The following is a 19,783-nucleotide window of genomic DNA, read 5'->3' as shown; positions in this document are numbered from 1 at the left end:
GCGTTTTCAGCTAATGTTGGATTGCAATTTTTACTGATTGTGAGCAGTTATATTTATGCAAACTAACTTTGAATTTTGTTCTTAGTTTTTATGGGTTTTAAATTGTTTATGGAGCTGATTTTTACAATTATCATGGATAATGTAATATATCGAAGGCATTGCATCCAGTTCTCTCCATTGTCATCACCAGAAAGGCACTAACTCACCCAACTCATCATCGTTCTGAAGAGAGAGGAAAGGGAAGAAAGAAGGTAGATCACCATTCTCCATGCTAAGGCTTGCAGTGAGTTCAATTGAGAATATGAAGATTGCTTTGCAGAGATGCATGCCCCCAAAACATTGAGGGGATTGGAGGGATGCAATGTTCATGAGCTTCTCTTTTGTTGTCTATATCTACATCTCCCATCCGATTGTGTGCTTATTGTGCTTGGATGTCGATTTCTCAACCATCATAAATGATAAAACTCTTGCTTTTCATGGTCCGTAATTACACATTAGCTTGTTTCTTGTTACTCCATTTCCTGCACAAAATTGCCTAGATCTTCTCGGTTATTGCTTACTGGTATGAGGTTTTGAAAAAATACAATATTTGATGACGTCCTTCGGGTTTTTTACGATGTTCCTTAAAGAAATGTGGTTATGTGGAATGCTATTATTGCTGGTAGTGTGAGGCATAAAGAGAATTGGATTGTTGTTGATCTCTTCAATAGTATGCTATATGATTCTCACTGTATGCCAAATTCCATTATGTTTTCAAGTGCCTTAACAACTTGTGCTGGATTGGAAGAATTGGACTTGGGTCAGGGAATTCATGGTTGGGTAATCAAATGCAATCTGGAAGATGATGTCTTCATTCCAACTGCATTGGTTGACATGTATGCAAAATGTGAAAAGATTGAGGATGCACTCATGGAGTTTCACAGAATGCCAGATAGGAATGTTGTGTCCTGGACAACAATAATTTCGGGTCATGTTAGGCAGGAGGATGCTGTTTCTGCTTTGGAGTTCTTCCTAAGCATGAGAACTTCTGGAGTTGATGCAAACATATACACTGTCATAAGCAGACTTAGTGCCTGTGCTAAAATGGCCAAACTAGAACAAGTCTTGCAGTTCCACTGTTGGATTTTAAAGGGATGGTTTCTATCAGGTGATGTGGTTTATGAAGCCCTCATCAATGCATATATGAAATGCCGAAATATTGAGTTGTTTGAGAGAGTGTTTCATGAAGAAAGGGATAGTGGTCACAAGATTGCTGTCTCCATATGGTCAACCATGGTTGCTGGTTATGCTCAAAATCGGAATACAGGAAGATGTATTGAGTTGTTCCAGCAAATATCTCAAGAAGGAATGAAACCAAAAAAATATGCAACTTCAAGTGTTTTGAGTGTCATAGACTGTGAAGAACTGGGGAAACAAATGCATTCTGTTTCTGTTAAGGCTGGATTAACTCTTGATGTTTCTGTCGCTAGTTCAATTTTCACAATGTACTCCAAATGCGGAAGCCTCAATGAAGCTTTCCAATTGTTTGAACGAATGGTTGAAAGAGATGCTGTTTCCTAGACTTCCATGATTGCTAGATTTGCAGAACATGGCCAGTCAGAGACAACATTTGAATTGTTCAGAAAGATGCAGCTTGAAGAGCTAAACCCTGATGCATTCACTCTATCAGCTCTTTTCATTCTGCTTCATCAATTGGCAATTATAGTTTAACTCATCAGTCTGAATGCTAGTATGATTAGACAGGTTATTCGAGTTACTCGGGTTGGTTATCGTGTCTATGTTATCGGCTCGACCCGTTTAATAAACGGGTCCCCGTGTTGTGTAAACGGGTCGTGCTGACTTGACCCGTTTATTAAACGGGTTAACCGGATCGTGTCGGGTTACTCGTTTAATAAATGGGTCGGGTTTCTGTTTGCCACAGTCGACCCGTTTAATAAACGAGTTGGGTTCGTGTTGAGGTATGTTGACCCGCCAACCCGACCCGATTGCCACCCCTAGGTGATATCTTGTGTGGACCATTTGTGGGTCGCAAGTGCCCCCTTCAATCACGGAACATCGCTCATGCATCTTAAATGGAAGCGAACTAGGGGTGCAAATGAATCGAGTTTAGGGTAATATCAGATCTGAGTCTGACTGACACATTGTGTCCAGACATAGTGTGTGCGCGAGTGCATAAAATGCAATATATATTTGGATTTGGATCTATCATGATCCATACCGTACTCAATCAGTTTGCACCCCATTACTCACCTGTGACTCACAGTGGTGGTGCCATATCATCTTTGAATGGCAAAACATGATGGCAGTTCAAGCATGGGAAGATCATGGGCTGGATTTGAGTCCAATAAAAAACACCATTCTTGTATGTTGGTTATATAAGGTTTTTGGCATGTCTGCACTGAACGCCATTTTTGGGGATAATTTGGTCCAACTATCTTTTAATAGGGCCTTAAAGAAACAAAAATATGAGAGTGCATTTTAGGTGAGACCCTGACAAGTTGGGTTGCTGTATATTTTCTCTCATCTATATATATTTTTACAATGAGATTAATTTGCTGACATCAAAGTAATCGATTCTCTCACATCAAAGTAGTCTGGTGCGATGCCATATTTTTTCTAAAGCCCCCACATCTCTTTCTTATTGTGCTACGCTAGTTCCTTCCTTGCCAATTATCTCATAGTTTTAGGACATACTGTTAGGTGTAAGAAGGAAGGAAGAGAAAATTCAAAGAAGAAAATGGGTTGTTTAGAGATAGTGGTCTTGATGAGGTGGAATAGTCCCATATTGCTTTTGATTGAGTTTTCTGAGGGCTTTATAAGCAACTAGTGAACTCATACACTTGTTCCTGAGAACAAGGAAGTGGGTTGACCACCACACACCCGCGCTCGCCGTGCTGTGCCCGAAGAAACTTTGGGTAAATCATCTCAGTCTTGGTCTATATCATCCTTTTTCTCCTTAGTTGAAGAAACCGCACCCGACATGAAGACCTGGTCACTCTGGCTCAACCTGCCATGCTGATGACGCTTACCAACCTGCCATGCTGATGGTCGTCATTGTGATACTGACTTCCCTAGCTGAACAATCCATTTGAAAGCGAATATTTATGTTAAGGTATGAGTGGACTTAATTCCACATATGTCATCCTCAATTCATAGGATGATTTGGGTTCCTACTCACACGCACATGCCGTCCCATTAAATTATAAAGATAATTTTGCAATTATAATATAATTTAAGTTAGCCAATTATGTCATTATCCAAAGGATAAATATAATAAGATACTAATGTTATCTTATATGAAAATAAGTTATACCATCGAAGAATGTTCAATTATTAGCTACTTTATAATCACGTCAATTATTGAATGTCTCTATAACAGCAAAAATTAGTCTGTTCTGTCCAAATCTCTTTTCCTTTTAAATATTTTTTTTGTTTTGTTTTATGAAATGAGCATTGGAGAGGAGACAATTAGAGTGAGTGAAACAAGTTTTTTTAAGAATTTAAAGTTGTTTGGGATAAGGGAGTCAAGAGACAACTAGAAATACAGAAAAACCAAATCTAAGGCCATTCAATCACGAGGATTCTTGCCAATCGACTCTTCTTAGTGAATGCACTCAAAGAAAACTGAAGCAACTCACAAGACCTACTCATCCTTGCAAGTGAAGTGCCTATCACACCCGAGTTCGGGGCATTCTCAATTTGGGGCGATTGAAGCCCACACCAAATCAGATCGAAGCCTTAAAATTGTCATGCCAACCGAGAGAGGCCATGCCGTCCATCATGCAGATAATCGGCACCCAAATCCCAACAAAAATGCCCCCCCCCCCCCCCCACACACACACAAGGATTTTTTTGATGTCATTGGCCTTTTGGATAAACGGCATCAGTGGTTTGGAAATGAACGGCTGAAATTAGTTCTAAACATGAAACATGCTGGTGGCTTTTGGTGTGGTTCATCATCATGATGGACGGACTCCATGGTTCCTTGGACCTGGTCTGCTCTCATGCCAACCTAAGTTGGAGCTAGAGATTACCTTACATGAACCTGGCAAATCAGTCATAGGCCCGAACCAAGTCCCGACCTTACAGTACCATCGGCATCTGGGCCATCAATGGGTCGGACTTGCACTGGACCCAGGGGTTCAGACCCAGGTCAGCTTTGTGATATCACACCGGTTTTATATCCAACCTTGTTCAGCATAGGCATAATCGGACCAGGGGCCCGGCAGGGTATAGATAACGAAAAAGATCCTGATGAAATTTTTAATTTTTATAACTTTTACATTGAATAATAGCAGATCCCATTGGAAACTTGGGTTAGACTCAGGTCTGGTATAACATTTCATGAACCATACCCAGGCACACATCTACCTAATTATACCTATTTCATTATGCCCAAATCCGGTCCTATCATACCCCATCAGTTGGCGGTCCTAGTTAGAAGCCATAGCAGGATCCAAAATTATGCTGTGAGATCCATTCCATCTTGGATACGGACCTGCTCATTAATATTCGGATCAGATCGGATGAATCTTGACCCGACCCATGTCCGACTCGTTTTCCACTACACCGTCATCATTTGGCTATAAAACCCTTCGTGGATTTGTGCGTCCCAATAGTTCACGCTCTCCATTGTTTTGTCCATTTTGCACTCTTCTGTACCGAGTGAAAACCACAAACGATGGAGAAGAAGGAAAAATAAAGTGGAGAAGCCAAGAAAAATCCTTTTCCTTTTACAAGGTATCGGTATTTCTTCCCTGAATCTATCGTGTTCTTAATCCTTCCCAGTGCCATAGAGTTTCTTCAGTTTGAAATAATCCGTTTCCCTTCTGACCCACAAAAAAAATGTGCATAGAAAATTTGTTGGTGTTTCTCCTTTCACCTTTTTTTTTTCTGTTTGAGAGATCAGTTCGTTAAACTGAAGATAAGGAGGTGAATAAATGTGGAAAAGAAATCATGGTTTCCTCATGAAACTGCTGAACTCTCGCAATACTCTCATTCGCTGGAGTTATTTTTGGGAATTTTTTCACTTGCAGAGAGGTTTTGAGCTAGCTGTTAAGGTCTTTGTTTTTCTTGGTGTTATCTCCTCTTTTGTTGCAATCTTCATGTTGTTCTTAACGTATTTGATGAAATGCCTTTCAAATGATCTGGGTCAATTTATGTTAGTTTATGGTTCGTTTGGTTAGCATTTTACTCCCATCTTGGTAATTTAGATTTAAAGGAGTGTGTATTGTAGCTTTGGAGAATTATACACTGCACCTTTGGAGAATTACATGTGCACCAAGTGTTTGATTAAATACTTAACTGAAGAAATGCGTTCAATGGATGGCCTAATGGTGGAATTTTCACATCTTTCCATGGACCTTGGCTTCAAGCCCCATGCTTTCCGATTATGATTGTGGTTTGTTCGGCTCTTCATGAGAAATCTAAACATTTCTCACCATTTTTTAAAGGTATTTCTCATATTTTTAAACCACCAATATAGTACAATCTCATCAATATTATAGTTTTCTAACATTGATTACATCGTAAAGTGCGTCTTGAAACATTAAATAAAAAAATCTAAAAGTGTAAAATATTTCATCCTTGTTGGGTCTTCAACAGGCAAATGCTGCATTTTGCTTTTACCTCATACATTGTTTTTGATAGACAGGTTGGGCGATAACCCCTGTGGGGGATTCAAACACGAGACCCTTGGTTATCATAGTGCGACCTGGCCATCCAGCTATCTCATTTGACTTCACTTGCCCTCGTACATAAATTGGAAAAACTAAATATTGTATTGAAAGTACTTGTTGGTATTTTATGAGGTAGATGTGACCTATGTAGTCAAAGGCATCGACTAGTAAAACAAAAATTAGGAATAGGTATGATTCTTAGTTTACCCCAATAAGGGGTACCAACTTTCCTGCGCGAGTAGGCGCCTAATCGCTTAAACTGCCCTTGCCTAGGCGCGAGGGCAGTAACCTTTAATGTTTTTTTTTTTACGATAAAAGGGCGGGGGGTTATAAACCCTTTTCTTTCTCTCTCTCTTTGTCGTGCTCTTAGTCTCTAGCACCCTCCCTCCGCCTCTTCTTTCTCTCCCTTCCTCGGCCTCTTCTTCTTTCTGTCTCTCTTTCTCTCTCCTCTTCCCCTGCATCTTCTTCTTCTTCTTCTTCTCTCTCTCTCTCTCTCCCTTCGTCCGCCTCTTCTTCTTCTCTTTGTCTCTGTCTATCTTTCTCTCTCCCTTGGTCCGCCTCTTCTTCTTCTGTATCAGTGTCTCTTTCTCTCTCCCCCTTCCTCCGCCTCTTCTTCTTCTCTCTCAATCAGTTTGTCTCTGCCTCTTCTTTTCTCTCTCTCTCTCTCTTTCCTCTGCCTCTTCTTCTTCTCTCTCTCAATCTATCTTTCTCTCCCTTTTCTCCACTTCTTCTTCTTGTCTCTGACTCTCTTTCTCTCTCCCCCTTCCTCCGCCTCCTCTTCTTCTTTTCTCTCCCTTCCTCCTTCTCCTCCTCTTCTTCTTCTTCTCTCTATCTCTGTCTCTCTTTTTCTGCAACCAGTTTTTGGTGCAATCGACTACGGGGTTGGTTCGTGAACACACTACTAGTTTACGATGCGGAAGCGACTAGGTCTCAAAACTAGATGTAACTGTGAAAACAGTTTCAGATTTAGGTACACAAGAAAAAATTAGATTTTGTAATTTCTGAAAATGAACTATATATATATATATATATATATATATATATATCTGTGTGTGTGTGTGTTTGTAGAAAAACACAGTTTGTGATTCTGAAATTCGCGCACTTCTTAATTTTTTTTTTGAATAATTAAGCACACGTAAAGGCGTCACAATGCAGATTTAACATGCAGCAATCAAATGATAATTCAGAAATTATTAGATCTAAAATTTACACACAATCACTGACAAATTCAACAGAATTTCAGAAGTGAAAGATTTAGCTAATTGTGTAGCGCCTAAACAGGGAAACACAAGTCAAATTGATATTCGATTCAACTGAACAATACCAAAATTTATGCAGATCAGGGAAACACGTTAAACCTCACTGATCAGCATTTATAGCTTCTATTCCAAGGGTCAAAGATGCTCAGCTATGTCACATGGGTGCGGGTGCGGCACTTTAAAAAAACTTGGTTGCGGGGGTGCGGCAAAAATATAAAAATTATATATATATATATATATATATATAATTTTTAAGTTTTAACAGTTAACAACAGTAACACTAATGAAATAAAAAACAATTATCACAATATCATCAAATCAATTCATCATCATGCATGCAATAAATCAAATTAACAATCTACAATTCTATTCTGCATCATAAAAAGTTAAAAACCAATACCACAATTATAAAAACAATTAAATAAGTAAAACAGAAAATAAGTAAATTATATAGTATATTAACAGAAGAAGCAAAAAATGCATAATTATATACCAAAAGTATATCCTACACAACGTATATGACGATAAGTTAGTGCACCAAATAGGTGCAAAAGAAAATAACAAGTTTAGTTTTTTTTTTCTTCAGCATGGACTTTTCACACTCACAACTGTTTGAACTTTTCAAAAACTACAAACCATATCATATCCCTGGAGGAAAGCGAAAGGAAAACTTTTGAGCTTTTGTGCTCAATACAAATATATAAATTAATATTTATATTTGTATTTATTTATTTTCTATATATACACTCACACCAATTTTCTAGAGAACCATGGAGGAGAAAATAAATTCACCTTACACGATTAAATCAGATTTCATGAACTAATGGCAAACTTATAAATTGAAAGCAAATTGCACGATATTCCAAAAATTTCCATCACAAATCAAATTTTCTGATGTCAAGATTTATCACCACGATTTCAAAAATATAGAGAACCCTGTTAAAAATTAAATACGTATGAAGAAAGCATCCAATAGTGAACAACATAAATCAAAATAAAAAAATGCATGAAAGTTGCAAGGCTTATACCTATCTCTTACCTTCACTCAGTTTTTTGTGCCTGATGACTTCCTGCAAAACACAGACACAGACAAATCCAAAGAACGATGAGAAAAACATGAAAATAATGACTCAGGAATCCACAAAAACTTTTGAGTTTTCTTTGAAATTGAAAGAAGAGAAGTTCAATTTCACGATTTAGATCTTTAACGAAAATTTGCATACATTCACTAGAAAACGACGAGAAATACATCTACAAAATGAAAAACTCATTAGAAAAAGATGAAAAACCAGTAGTTAAACTACCAAAAACAAAAGCAAAACGACAGAAAATACTCAAACAAGTTAAGAAGTGAAAAGGAAGCCAGAACTCGCGAAAAAACAAAAAACAAAAAACAAAAAACAAAAAACAAAAAACAAAAAACAAAAAACAAAAAACAAAAAACAAAAAACAAAAAACAAAAATCAGAAAATACTCAAACAGGTAAAGAAGAATGCGAAAAGGAAACCAGAACTCGTAGAAAAGCAAAAAAGATTAAAGAAAAAAAAATCCAAAACTAACGCACTTGGGCAAATCCTGCACCGTTCAATCCCGAGAATTAAAAAATGAGGCCCATTTTAAAAAAAAATATACAGAGAGAAAACTTGCAATGAAACACAAAATTATATTGAAACCAGCGATGCAAAACAAGGATTTCTCGCTAAACTAGTAAAAATCTCGACAGAGCTCTTCCGGTTCTCATCTTCCACCACGAGCGAGTCCTCCCTACTTCAACTTCACAAACACACCTGAAAAACAGTGAAAACTAACAGCAAAATAAAAAAAAATATACACAATGATAGAAAAACCACGTCAACTCTCGTTCCTTCACGTGCTTGCTCACCTCTCTCCTAAAACCCGACGTTCATCTCCCTAACTTCAAAAAACCCAGGCTGGAACGAAGGGGTCAACACCTTCTCCCCAGGCCGACTGCCACTCAGGCCGGCAACGAGAGACAGAGAGATTGAGAGTGAGAGAAGAGATAGAGATGGAGCGAGAGACAGAGACAGAGACAGAAGGAGAAGAGAGATGGAGAGATAGAGAGAGTGAGTGAGAGTGAGAGATGGACAGAGCGAGAGAAGAGAGATAGTGAGAGAGACAGAGACAGTGAGAGACAGAGAGAAGAGAGACAAAGCGAGTGAGAGAGAGTGAGGAGGAGAGGTTCGACAGAGAGGTCGTCGTCGGGGTCCGACGGAGAGGTCGTCGCCGGCTTCGGCTTCAGGAGGAGAGGTCTGGAGGAGAGGAAGGGAGGATTAGGGCAAAAAAAATTTGCCCTAATCCTCCTCTCCGCAGCCCATTTCATCGGGCATATATTTTTTAAGGTCCAAAAATTGGACAGAAATGACCCTGGGTGCGTTGACCGCACCCAGGGTCGGGTTGACCGCATCGGGTGCCGCACCCGCATTGCGTCGCATCGACGAGGGTGCGGCACCTGGTTGGCCGAATCCCTATGACTTAGCTTCTAAATCTCCATTCATCTATGAGGTTTGATCAATACTTGCAGCAATGTTGAAACAATTAACCTATTATTACCTTTTCTCCAGTGTTTTGCAAGAATAGAATGACTTAATTTGATACCATTTTTGACGGTAGTAGAAATTGCCTATGTGCAACTCAGTGTCCTTGTATGCTGTTTTTTTGCTCTCTATGTGTTTCACTGTTAATGCCATTAGCTTGCTGTTCAAAATTTGCCATATGATTGACATGACTGAGATCTGCCTCATTTTTACTGTATGCTTAGCATCTTTACTTTGTAAGGTGTCCATGTAGATAATAAAGTGTATATTGATATTATGTAAACCATAGAAAAAAGGAAAGAGAAAATTGGTACTAACATTAGTGTACTATAGGTAATCTGTCAACTAGCGTCTTCTTGTCTCACACACATGGCTCTTTGATTGAAAGGGCATTTTATGAAGATGGTGATAATGCTTGGAGTGATGTATTGTGTGATAATAGCCAATTAGGAAAAAGAAAACAAAGACAGAGTTCAAAATTATTATGTGATTAGTATGGCAGTTAAGTTTTCTGAGTTTTCTTGTACAACGTGCAGCTTTATAGGGCTTTTAAATTACAAAATTAGGCAGGTTTTGTGTGTATCAGTGTTATGTAAACAATGCATTGACGCCAAAAGAATGGCCTGCAACATTGAAATGGGAAGGTGGACAGTCAACTTTTAAGCCTATTGAAATGTCTTGACAATCACCTTCCCTACATAAATTTGCATAACGCGAATTTTGTTGAGTAAAACAAAGTATTATGATTCTAAGCTTTACAGCCTTGCTAAATTCTGTGCGTGCAAGCACACAGAAAAAAGGAAAAATAAACAGTTAGGTTAAGGAGGCTTTTGGTGCTAAGATTGATGTAATATATGTGATATGGCCACTAGTGGGCTATTGACATGTCTCCTTGATTGAGTGGGTATTTTTGCAAGGTAGTGATAAGGATTCAATATTGTATTGGTGGTATTAGGAAAAGGCAACAAAGACAAAGTTTGGAATTTTCCATGTGATTACTGTGACAGCTAGCTTCTTGAGTTTTCTTGTATGCTTTGCAAGTTAACTTTTAGGTAAAAAATAAGCTGGTTTTGTGTGTATCTGTATTATGTAAACCATGCATTGATGCCGAAAGAATGGCCTGCATCATTGAAATGTGAAGGTGGTCAGTCAACTTTTAAGCTTATTGAAGTGTCTTGTATGCTTGACTTTTTTAACTTGTGCATGTATAAAACAAAATGGATGCAGGTTTTGTCTGTGTGGATATTATCTAACTATTCATGGATGCCAAAAGAACTGCCAGCAATAGCCAACTGCACCTAGGGGCCATCGGGCTGGGTGCCCGATGGGCTGTTCGGTACCCGGCCTGTATCAGGTCGGGCTCAGGCTGAAAGTTTTTCACCTGTAGAGAAAAGAGAGAGAGGAAGAGAGAGAGAGAGAGACAAAGAAGAAACGCAAGGCCCTTTTCAGCTGTTACGCTTTTTTGTTTTCTCATTCCTAAAATCGTGACCTAAAAGATGTTTTTATAATGTTACAACACATGTGATATGGATCTGGGTCTGGTGTATCCAGACCCGATAGTCTAAGTGGGTTATAATACATAACTATGGATATGTTACATGGCTGTACACAATCCATGGATATCCTGATGTAGATCTTCGTTCATCAGGATCTCCTGCCCAGTCTGCATCACAATATACAGTGAGTCCGTGTTCATCTTTGCCATATGACTGTGGTGAATATATCAATCCATCCCCAATAGTCCCTTTCAGATATCTAAGGATCCTTTTGACCGCTTCCATATGTCCAGTACGTGGCACACGCATAAATTTAGACACTTGATTGACTGAATAAACAATATCAGGTCTGGTGAATGTGAGGTACTGTAACATTCCTATTATGCTTCGATACCTGGTGGGGTCATCACACAGATCTCCATCCTGAGCGCTAAGTTTTTGATGAAGCACACTCGGAGTTCCCAGAGGTTTGTAGTCTTGCATGCCTGCCTTGCTGAGAACGTCTACGGTGTACTTGTGCTGAGTGAGCGTCAAGCCATGAGCCTGTTATCAACTTCTACGCCAAGAAAATAACGTAGAACTCCAAGATCCTTCATTTTGAACCTCTGACCTAGTAAGTCTTTTACTTCTTGGATGTGGGTCGCAGAGTTTCCTGTGATGACAATATCATCAACATAAATTAATAACTGAGTGCTCACAGTCTGACTTCTAAAGATAAAGTGGTCCAGCATGAAACGTGAAAAATTCATGTTTCTGAATCTCTAGCGAGAAGCTATCAAACCATGAGCGAGATCTATGTCACATGGGTGCGGGTGCGGGTGCGGGTGCGACACGGGTGTGGCACAATTTTAAAATTTTTGGACACGGGGACTCGGCAAAAAAAAAAAAAAATATATATATATATAAATTTATTTTATTTTTAAAATGCCACAGTTGACAACACAGTCTGTGTGTTTGTGCACAGTCACAGACTGTGACTGTGACTGTGACTGTCACAGGCACAGCACTGTGCACAGTCACAGACTGTGCACTGTGCACAGTTACGCAACACAGTCACAGTCTGCACTGTGCCTTTTTTAATATATATTTTTTTAAATAAAAAATATAAAAAATTAGTTTTTTATATTTTTTGGACTCGGTCAAAGTTGACCGAGTCCAAAATGTGGACGGACTCGGCCTGGACTCGTTGACCGAGTCCGACTCGGCGTTGACCGAGTCCGGGCCGAGTCCGAAGCCGCACCCGAGTCCGCACCCGTGTCGGGGCGTGTCGACTCGGGTGCGGCACCTCCTTAGCCGAGTCCGTGTGACATAGAGCGAGATGCTTGCTTCAGACCATAGATAACTCTTTTTAACCTGCACACATGAGTTTTACAATTTTGTTCTTGATACCCAGGGGGTTGCTCCATGTATACTTCCTCCTTTAAGTCCCCATGTAAGAATGCATTTTTTACATCAAGCTGACTCAACTTCCATCTATGTTCAACAGCCAGGGAAATAATAATTCGGATTGTTCCCATTCTTACAACCGGACTGAAGGTCTCATCATAGTCTTGCCCTGCTTCTTGAGTAAATCCTTTTGCCACAAGCTTTGCCTTGTACCGTTCAATAGTTTCATCTGGCTTGTACTTTATTTTGTAGACCCATTTACATCCAACAACATTTTTGTCAGGTGGTCTGGGAACAACTTCCCAGGTTCCACATTCATGCAAGGCTTGCATTTCATCATTCATGGCTTCTACCCACTTGGTAGAAGTGGCTGCCTGGTAGTACATAGTGGGCTCTTCTTCCTTATTGAGAGCAGTTAAGAAGAGTTGAAAATCCAATGATAAGTTGTTATAGCTGACCCACCTGTCAATGGGATGTCGTATGCGGTTTGATTTTCTGACCTCAAGAGTACGAGAATGAGTCAGATTGCCGTCTGAGACATGATCTGAATGACTTGATGCTGTCGGTCTCTGTCTAGAATAGACAATGCCTTTGTATCTGCCTGGTACTTCTTCTGTATTCTCTGATCCCGGCGTCCCAGTGTCTTCAAAACTCTCTTATTGCTGCACACAATCTGAGGAGCATGCTTTATTGGAGTCAACAAAAAGTTTTGAACTCAACCACGGATAGTAAACTTCAGTTGGCATATTCGTTGCATCAGCTCTGTCATCAAAATTTTGTTCATCAAAGACAACATTTCTTGAGATTCTGATATGTTTGTTGATGGGATCATAACACCTATATCCTTTGTAGTCATCTGCATATCCCACACACCTACATTTCTGGGCTTTGTCCTGAAACTTGTTTCTCAGAGACGGATCAATATGCACATAGCAAACACAACCAAAGACACACAAATCATGATAACTAGGATGAACTCCAAAAAGACAGTGATAAGGAGACTTATTTTCCATAACAACCATGGACAACCTATTTATCACATGCACGGCAGAATGAAAGACTTCTGTCCATAGGTTGATAGGGAGATGACTCTCATGAAGCATACTCATGTCACTTTCAACAATATGTCTATGTTTTCGTTCAACAATCTCATTTTGTTGAGGGGTGTGGGGGCAGGACACCCTTCTTCCTATTCCATTATTTCGAAGAAAAGAAACAAAATCACGGGATGAGAATTCCCCACCTCCATCACATTGGAAAAATTGAATGGACTCAGAAAATTGTTTTTTGACCAAGGAAAGAAAATTTTGAAACAAAGAGAAGACTTCCGACTTATTCTTTATGAAATATATCCAAGTGTATTGAGAATAACTATCAACAAAGATTAGATAGTATCTGCTCCCAGATCCAGAGACAATTGGGGCGGGTCCCCATACATCAGAACAAATAATCTCAAAAGGTTTTGAAGCTCTTTTATTAATGGAATGGAAAGGCAATACATGACTCTTACATGAAAGACAACTGGAACACTTATGACTGCTCTCATTCCCATTAAGACTTTCTTTTGGAATGAGATGATTAGAAACAAGTTTTTTAATGAAATGACTCCCACAATGTCCTAACCGACTATGCCATAAGAACGGCTTATTACATTCAGAAATACTAAAAACACTGGCAGAAGAAGATGAACACGACTCTAACGAAGACTTCGAATTCAGATGAGCAGGGCGGACAACATGACATGGAGCTTCTTCAAAGACATACATATTGCCTCGTCTTTTTCCTTCAGCGAATGTTTCTCTCGTGCGTAGGTCCTTGACCTGCACAGAGAAGGGAGTAAATTCAACTGAAGCATTATTATCATCAATAAGCTTGGAGACAGAGACAATGTTTTTCTTAATGTCAGGAGCATGAAGAACGTCAGAAAGAGTAAGAGTGGAATGTGACATGGGAATGATAGTTTTTCCAACATGAGTAACAGGATGGTGGGATCCATCTCCAGTAACAATCTTACTTTTTCCAAAATAAGGAATAAGATTAGAAATCTTACCTGCATCACCTGTCACATGAGTCGCTGCTCCTGAGTCAACAAACCAAGTGCCTTCATCACTCTGTTTCAATTTCAACTCTGACAAGGCAGATATTAGTAGATCTTTGATCTCTCCACTATCTCTGGTATTTGTGAACTTTCTTTTCGTTTCTGTCTGTGGGCCCTTTCCTTTATTCTCTGGATTGTGGCAACAATTCGCCTTGATGTGCCCCTTTTTGTTACAAAAGAAGCAAGTGGGGACGAATCTTGATCCGTGCGCATGGGCAGACATATTTGGAGTGGGAAGCAGACCACGCCCTCCGTATCCGTTTCTTCCTTGTCCTCCTAATCCTCGTCCTCTACCATAAGTCATTCCTGTGGCAAAAACTTCTTGAGAATTTGTGTGGATGTGAGTTTCTTCAGAGAATCCCTTCAGAGTCATTTCATACTGAATCAATTTTGCCCGTAACGCATCGAAGGAAGGAAGAGCAAGAAGGCACAATAGTGAAGTGACTATCATATTGTAGTCAGATCCCAATCCACTCAGAGTTTGCTGCACCATGTCGTTGTCGCTTACGACACATCCTATAACTGCAAGCTGATCTGTGATGGTATTTATCTTGTTCAAATATTCCATGATGGTCATGGATTCTTTTCTTAACAACTGAAATTCCCTTTTAAGGAAAACCATTCTTGCTTGAGAAACCTGCGAATACGTCTGAACCAGTCGCTCCCAGAGTTGTAGCGCTGTACAATTGTCGGGAATGACAACTAGAACTTCTTGAGACAGGGTTGAGGTGATGTATGCAACAACTGATTGATCTTTCCTTTCCCAATTGAGAAATTCTACTTTTTTGACATACACGATCGAACTCGCCCCTTGATCATCTTTCTCTTCTCTCGGGACAAATTCTGGTGGAACAAGAGTGGTTCCATCCAGGTGACCTAAAAGACCTTGACTCCTTATAAAAGGAATAATTTGTCTCTTCCAAATCAAGAAATTTGAGGTATTCAACTTTTCAGAGACGAGTTGGTTGAGGAAGCTTGAAGAAAGATTTGATTGAGAGTGATAAGGGTCCATTTGAAAAGAAACAACGAGAATGTCGACCAGAGTGTTCACAAAAAATGCAGCCTTTTTTTTTTTGAATCGCAGGCAGTCGGATGCAGGGAACTCAGTTTCTGAACCTTTTCTATGCAGTCCAGAAACTGAGATTGATGAGATGAAGGATGCCTTCACACGTTAAAAGAACCCTTTTTTTTTGATAAGAATAGAAATAGATAATCAAAGGATAAGTTTCACAGTATAGCAATAAAGAATCATAAAAAAAATCGAATGTGCAAAGACAAACTTAGAGGAGATTAGGTAAGGCAGATCAAGAAAAGAAATTAAGGAGAGATTCGGTGTTTCACATGAATCAATTCACGTGAAACACAGTCACCCACAGTCTGTGTTCACGTAAACGTGAATCGCAGATTCACCAAAAATGAAACCCACGTGAATAGAGGTCACGTGGATCACGGTTTCACCAAGAGAAGAAACCCACGTGAGGTGTGGGTACACACTAGATTTCAGAAAGAGGGGAGGAAATAGGGAGGAACAGAAGAAAAGGGGAAAGGAGGAACAAAAAAAAAAGGGAGAAGGGGAAAGAAGAACCTCGATTTTCCGAACTTCGCTCTTGCCGGAATCCTTCTCAGCCTTAGTCGGATCTACGCTTTGATACCATGAAAGTTTTTCACCTGTAGAGAAAAGAGAGAGAGAGGAAGAGAGAGAGAGGAAGAGAGAGAGAGAGAGACGAAGAAGAAACACAAGGCCCTTTTCAGCTGTTACGCTTTTTTGTTTTCTCATTCCTAAAATCGTGACCTAAAAGATGTTTTTATAATGTTACAACACCTGTGATATGGATCTGGGTCTGGTGTATACAGACCCGATAGTCTAAGTGGGTTATAATACATAACTATGGATATGTTACATGGCTGTACACAATCCATGGATCAACCTGGATCAGGTCGAATCCTTTCCACCTTTTTCACAGGCTGCATTTTTCTGCCCAGGCCAGAATCAAGTTGAGCTGGGCCAGGCCCAATTAGATAATCGGACCCTAATCAGGCTGGGCTTATGTGTAATTTACACAGGATCGAGAGGCCTGGCACATTAACTGGGTCGGCCTGAACCGCCCAGCCCAAGCCCAACAGGTCTGGCCCAAGCCCAACCTGAGCCTTAGTATAATTGAGTCAGGCCGGTCTCAGGACTGTCAGTCCCTATTCGGGCCGACTCAATGGCCACCCCTAACTGCCTCAGTTATCCAAATGTCCTAGCAATCACATTCACTGTGTAATTTTCTATAATTTTTTATTTTCTTTTGCAACCAGAATATGTGATCGATTAGTTACATGCTGTTGGAGTGCTATAGGACTTGAATTGCTTTAAGAGCTTTGGGGACTTGAGTTTCTGCTTGAATGTGATCTTTCTAAAGCTTTTGGTAGTCATATTGGGAGACATAGCTAGGTTACTCCACTTAATGAACCATATTGCTAACTGGTGGGTACCGGTTTGCTTTATATGTAGTATTCCTTACATTGAAAACACGAGCGTATGATTGCTACCCTGTAATTCATGAGAACAAGTATTGCATATTGGGCTGAGACAATTATGAGCAACACGAGCATACTGTTCTAGGCATCTATTTCCAAATCAAAGCCTTGTTTGTTGTTGCTTTTACAAAATTTTGTACTGATTTATGTGAACTTTTTGGATGTTTCTGGCCATTGATTTTGCAGCCGGAAGGCTGATCTGGTACTTTGTGCGTCTTGAGGAGCTTAATTCTGAGATTACTAGGTGCACCAACCCTTTGTAACATGCTTGCATTCCGCAGCATGCGCTTGTGCCTCTTCATTGGATACTCTCCACATTTACGAAGCTCGTTGATCTATAAAGTTGCTAGATTTCATGCTAATCATGGAATACAGAGCCAAACCAGAACAGATACTGGTCCGCTAACTCTCTCAAGCCTTGGATTTAGATATGAAGTTGAGACTGAGAATAAGAAGTCCAGAGGTCCTGACGCCCTTGATTCACCTGTGGTGCTTCCTTCTAGCAAACCAAGGCTATCAAAAAACAAGACAAAGGAGAAAGGCGTTAAGCATGTTCCTGACATAGAAGCAGCCCCCTTCGCTGCAAAAACATTTGCTGAGCTGGGTCTCTCACCTCCATTGCTCAACCGGCTGGATAAAGAAGGGCTGACCACACCCACTGATGTTCAGTCCTCGGCTGTTCCTACCATTCTCAAGAGTCATGATGTGGTTATTCAATCTTATACTGGTTCAGGAAAAACTCTGGCTTATCTCCTCCCGATACTTGAACTTGTTGGGCCTATGAAAGGAAGCTATGATGGAGATGAATCCAAGACTAAATCATGCATTGAAGCCGTCATTGTTGCACCTTCGAGAGAGCTTGGGATGCAGATTGTGAGAGAAGCAGAGAAGTTTCTGGGACCCGAGAACAAGAGAATAGTACAGCAGCTTGTGGGTGGAGCCAATAGGTCTAGGCAGGAAGAAGCTTTGAGGAAGAACAAACCACTTATTGTTGTTGGGACTCCCGGTCGGATAGCTGAGATCAGCATTACAGGGAAGCTGCATACACATGAATGTCGTTTCCTTGTCCTGGATGAGGTAGATCAGCTCCTGTCCTTCAACTTTCGGGAGGACATGCACCGCATCTTGGAGCATGTCGGCAAGAGGAAGAGCATCAGTGAAGCAAGCAAGGAGCGGCAGACAGTGATGGTATCGGCAACAATTCCATTTTCAGTTCTACGAGCTGCAAGGAGCTGGGCTCGGGACCCACTTCTAGTTCGTGCGAACAGCATTGTCTCTCTGGAGGCAGAGTGTGCATCTGGCATCCAGACCACAAGCTCTGGCGCCCAGGTAAAGGCAGTGGAGAGCCTGCCACCTTCACTGAAGCACTATTACTCTGTGACAAAAGGTCAGCACAAGGTGGACACCATGAGGAGATGCATCCATGCGCTCGACGCAAAGGCTGTCATCTGCTTCATGAACAACACGAAGCAGTTGAGGGATGCCGTCTTCAAGCTGGAGGCTCGTGGGGTAAAGGCAGCAGAACTGCATGGTGACCTAGGAAAGCTGGCAAGATCAACAATACTGAAAGATTTTAAAAATGGCAACCTGAGAGTTTTGGTGACAAATGAGCTATGTGCGAGGGGACTGGATGTGCCTGAATGTGACCTTGTGGTGAATTTGGATCTACCAACAGATGCTGTTCATTATGCGCATCGGGCTGGACGGACTGGGCGTCTTGGCCGGAAGGGTAACGTGGTGACTGTGTGCGAGGAGCCAGAGGTGTTTGTGGTGAAGAAGCTGCAGCGGCAACTCGGAGTCGACATTGTTGCTTGTGAGTTCAGTGAGGGACGGTTGGTTGAGTGCAAGGAGTAGAAGGTCCATCCAAGGTCTTGGCCTTTCTAGGCTGGGATTTGATGCGGAATCCTACATGTAATTCATGGCGCGTGTATATGCCAAAGTCACAAAGACTCATAACATGTGCCCGCTTGAAGTGTATGTTAGCATTGTATAACCTGTCAACATGGCTAGAGCATACTTAGGTATCTACATGGTTCTTTCTTGTGAGACACTCGGGAGGTACTTGATTTAATATATGTTCGGGGCAGAGCAAGATAGCACTGGAAAATGCCAAACGTGCTATAAGGGGTCATGCTTGATCAAATACAGATGCGATTTTTTAGCAATAGGTCCTAAACCAATTTCAGATCCAAGCAAGATCTTACAATGTAGCAGGCGTTACAACAGGTTGGGTGTGACCCAACCCTGACCTGCAGTTGATCCACACTATGATAATGGGGAAATCTCACGGAAAGACATTAAAATTCAAAAAATGACTACTAATTTGACCTGATTCCTTAAAAATTCTACAATTTTCAATATTCTTCCTATGTCCAAAATCATAAATATCTCCATAGTTCTTTCTTGTGAAACACTGGGGAGGTACTTAATATATGTTCGGGCAGAGAAAGATAGCACAGGAAAATGCCAAACGTGCTATAAGGGGTCATGCTTGATCAAATACAGATACAATTTTTAAGCAATAGATCCGAAACCAATTTCAGATCCAAGCAAGATCCTACAATTCAGCAGGGATTACAACAGGTTGGGTGACCTGCAGTGGATGCACGCTATGATGATGGGAGAATCTCATGGGAAGACATCAAAATTCTAAAAATGACTGAACTGTATGGCTAATTTTACCCAATTCCTTAAAAACTTTATAATTTTTTATATTCTTTCTGTCTAAAATCATAAATATCCAACATACCTTGTTACCCTTTGCAACTGCGAACTAAAAATAAAGAAA

At 40.4% G+C, this 19,783-nt stretch overlaps 1 protein-coding gene, 1 non-coding gene and 1 pseudogene across 2 annotated transcripts; all 3 read left to right on the top strand.

The window, feature by feature from the left end:
• Positions 1-639: 639 nt before the first annotated feature.
• On the top strand, positions 640-1,560 carry LOC149818220 (pentatricopeptide repeat-containing protein At1g74600, chloroplastic pseudogene; annotated as a pseudogene).
• A 3,063-nt stretch (positions 1,561-4,623) lies between these two features.
• On the top strand, positions 4,624-19,081 carry LOC149818218 (DEAD-box ATP-dependent RNA helicase 47A-like). The gene is made up of 2 exons (XM_089985185.1): positions 4,624-4,740; positions 17,182-19,081. The coding sequence occupies exon 2, from the start codon at positions 17,260-17,262 to the stop codon at positions 18,847-18,849; it is 1,590 nt and encodes a 529-aa protein (XP_089841311.1). The 5' UTR covers positions 4,624-4,740; positions 17,182-17,259; the 3' UTR covers positions 18,850-19,081.
• On the top strand, positions 10,056-10,194 carry LOC149818219 (small nucleolar RNA snoR135). Its single transcript, XR_016427508.1, has one exon. It is a non-coding gene; the product is annotated as a small nucleolar RNA snoR135 (small nucleolar RNA).
• Positions 19,082-19,783: the final 702 nt, after the last annotated feature.

The sequence above is a fragment of the Nuphar pumila genome, chromosome 13, assembly GCF_984573655.1.
Source record: "Nuphar pumila chromosome 13, dmNupPumi1.hap1.1, whole genome shotgun sequence".
NCBI classification, from domain to species: domain Eukaryota; kingdom Viridiplantae; phylum Streptophyta; class Magnoliopsida; order Nymphaeales; family Nymphaeaceae; genus Nuphar; species Nuphar pumila.
This window is presented reverse-complemented; position numbering and strand designations above follow the sequence as displayed.

Coding starts and splice junctions, on each gene's coding strand:
- LOC149818218 (XM_089985185.1), top strand. CDS start 17,260: ATGCTTGCATTCCGCAGCATGCGCTTGTGCCTCTTCATTGGATACTCT.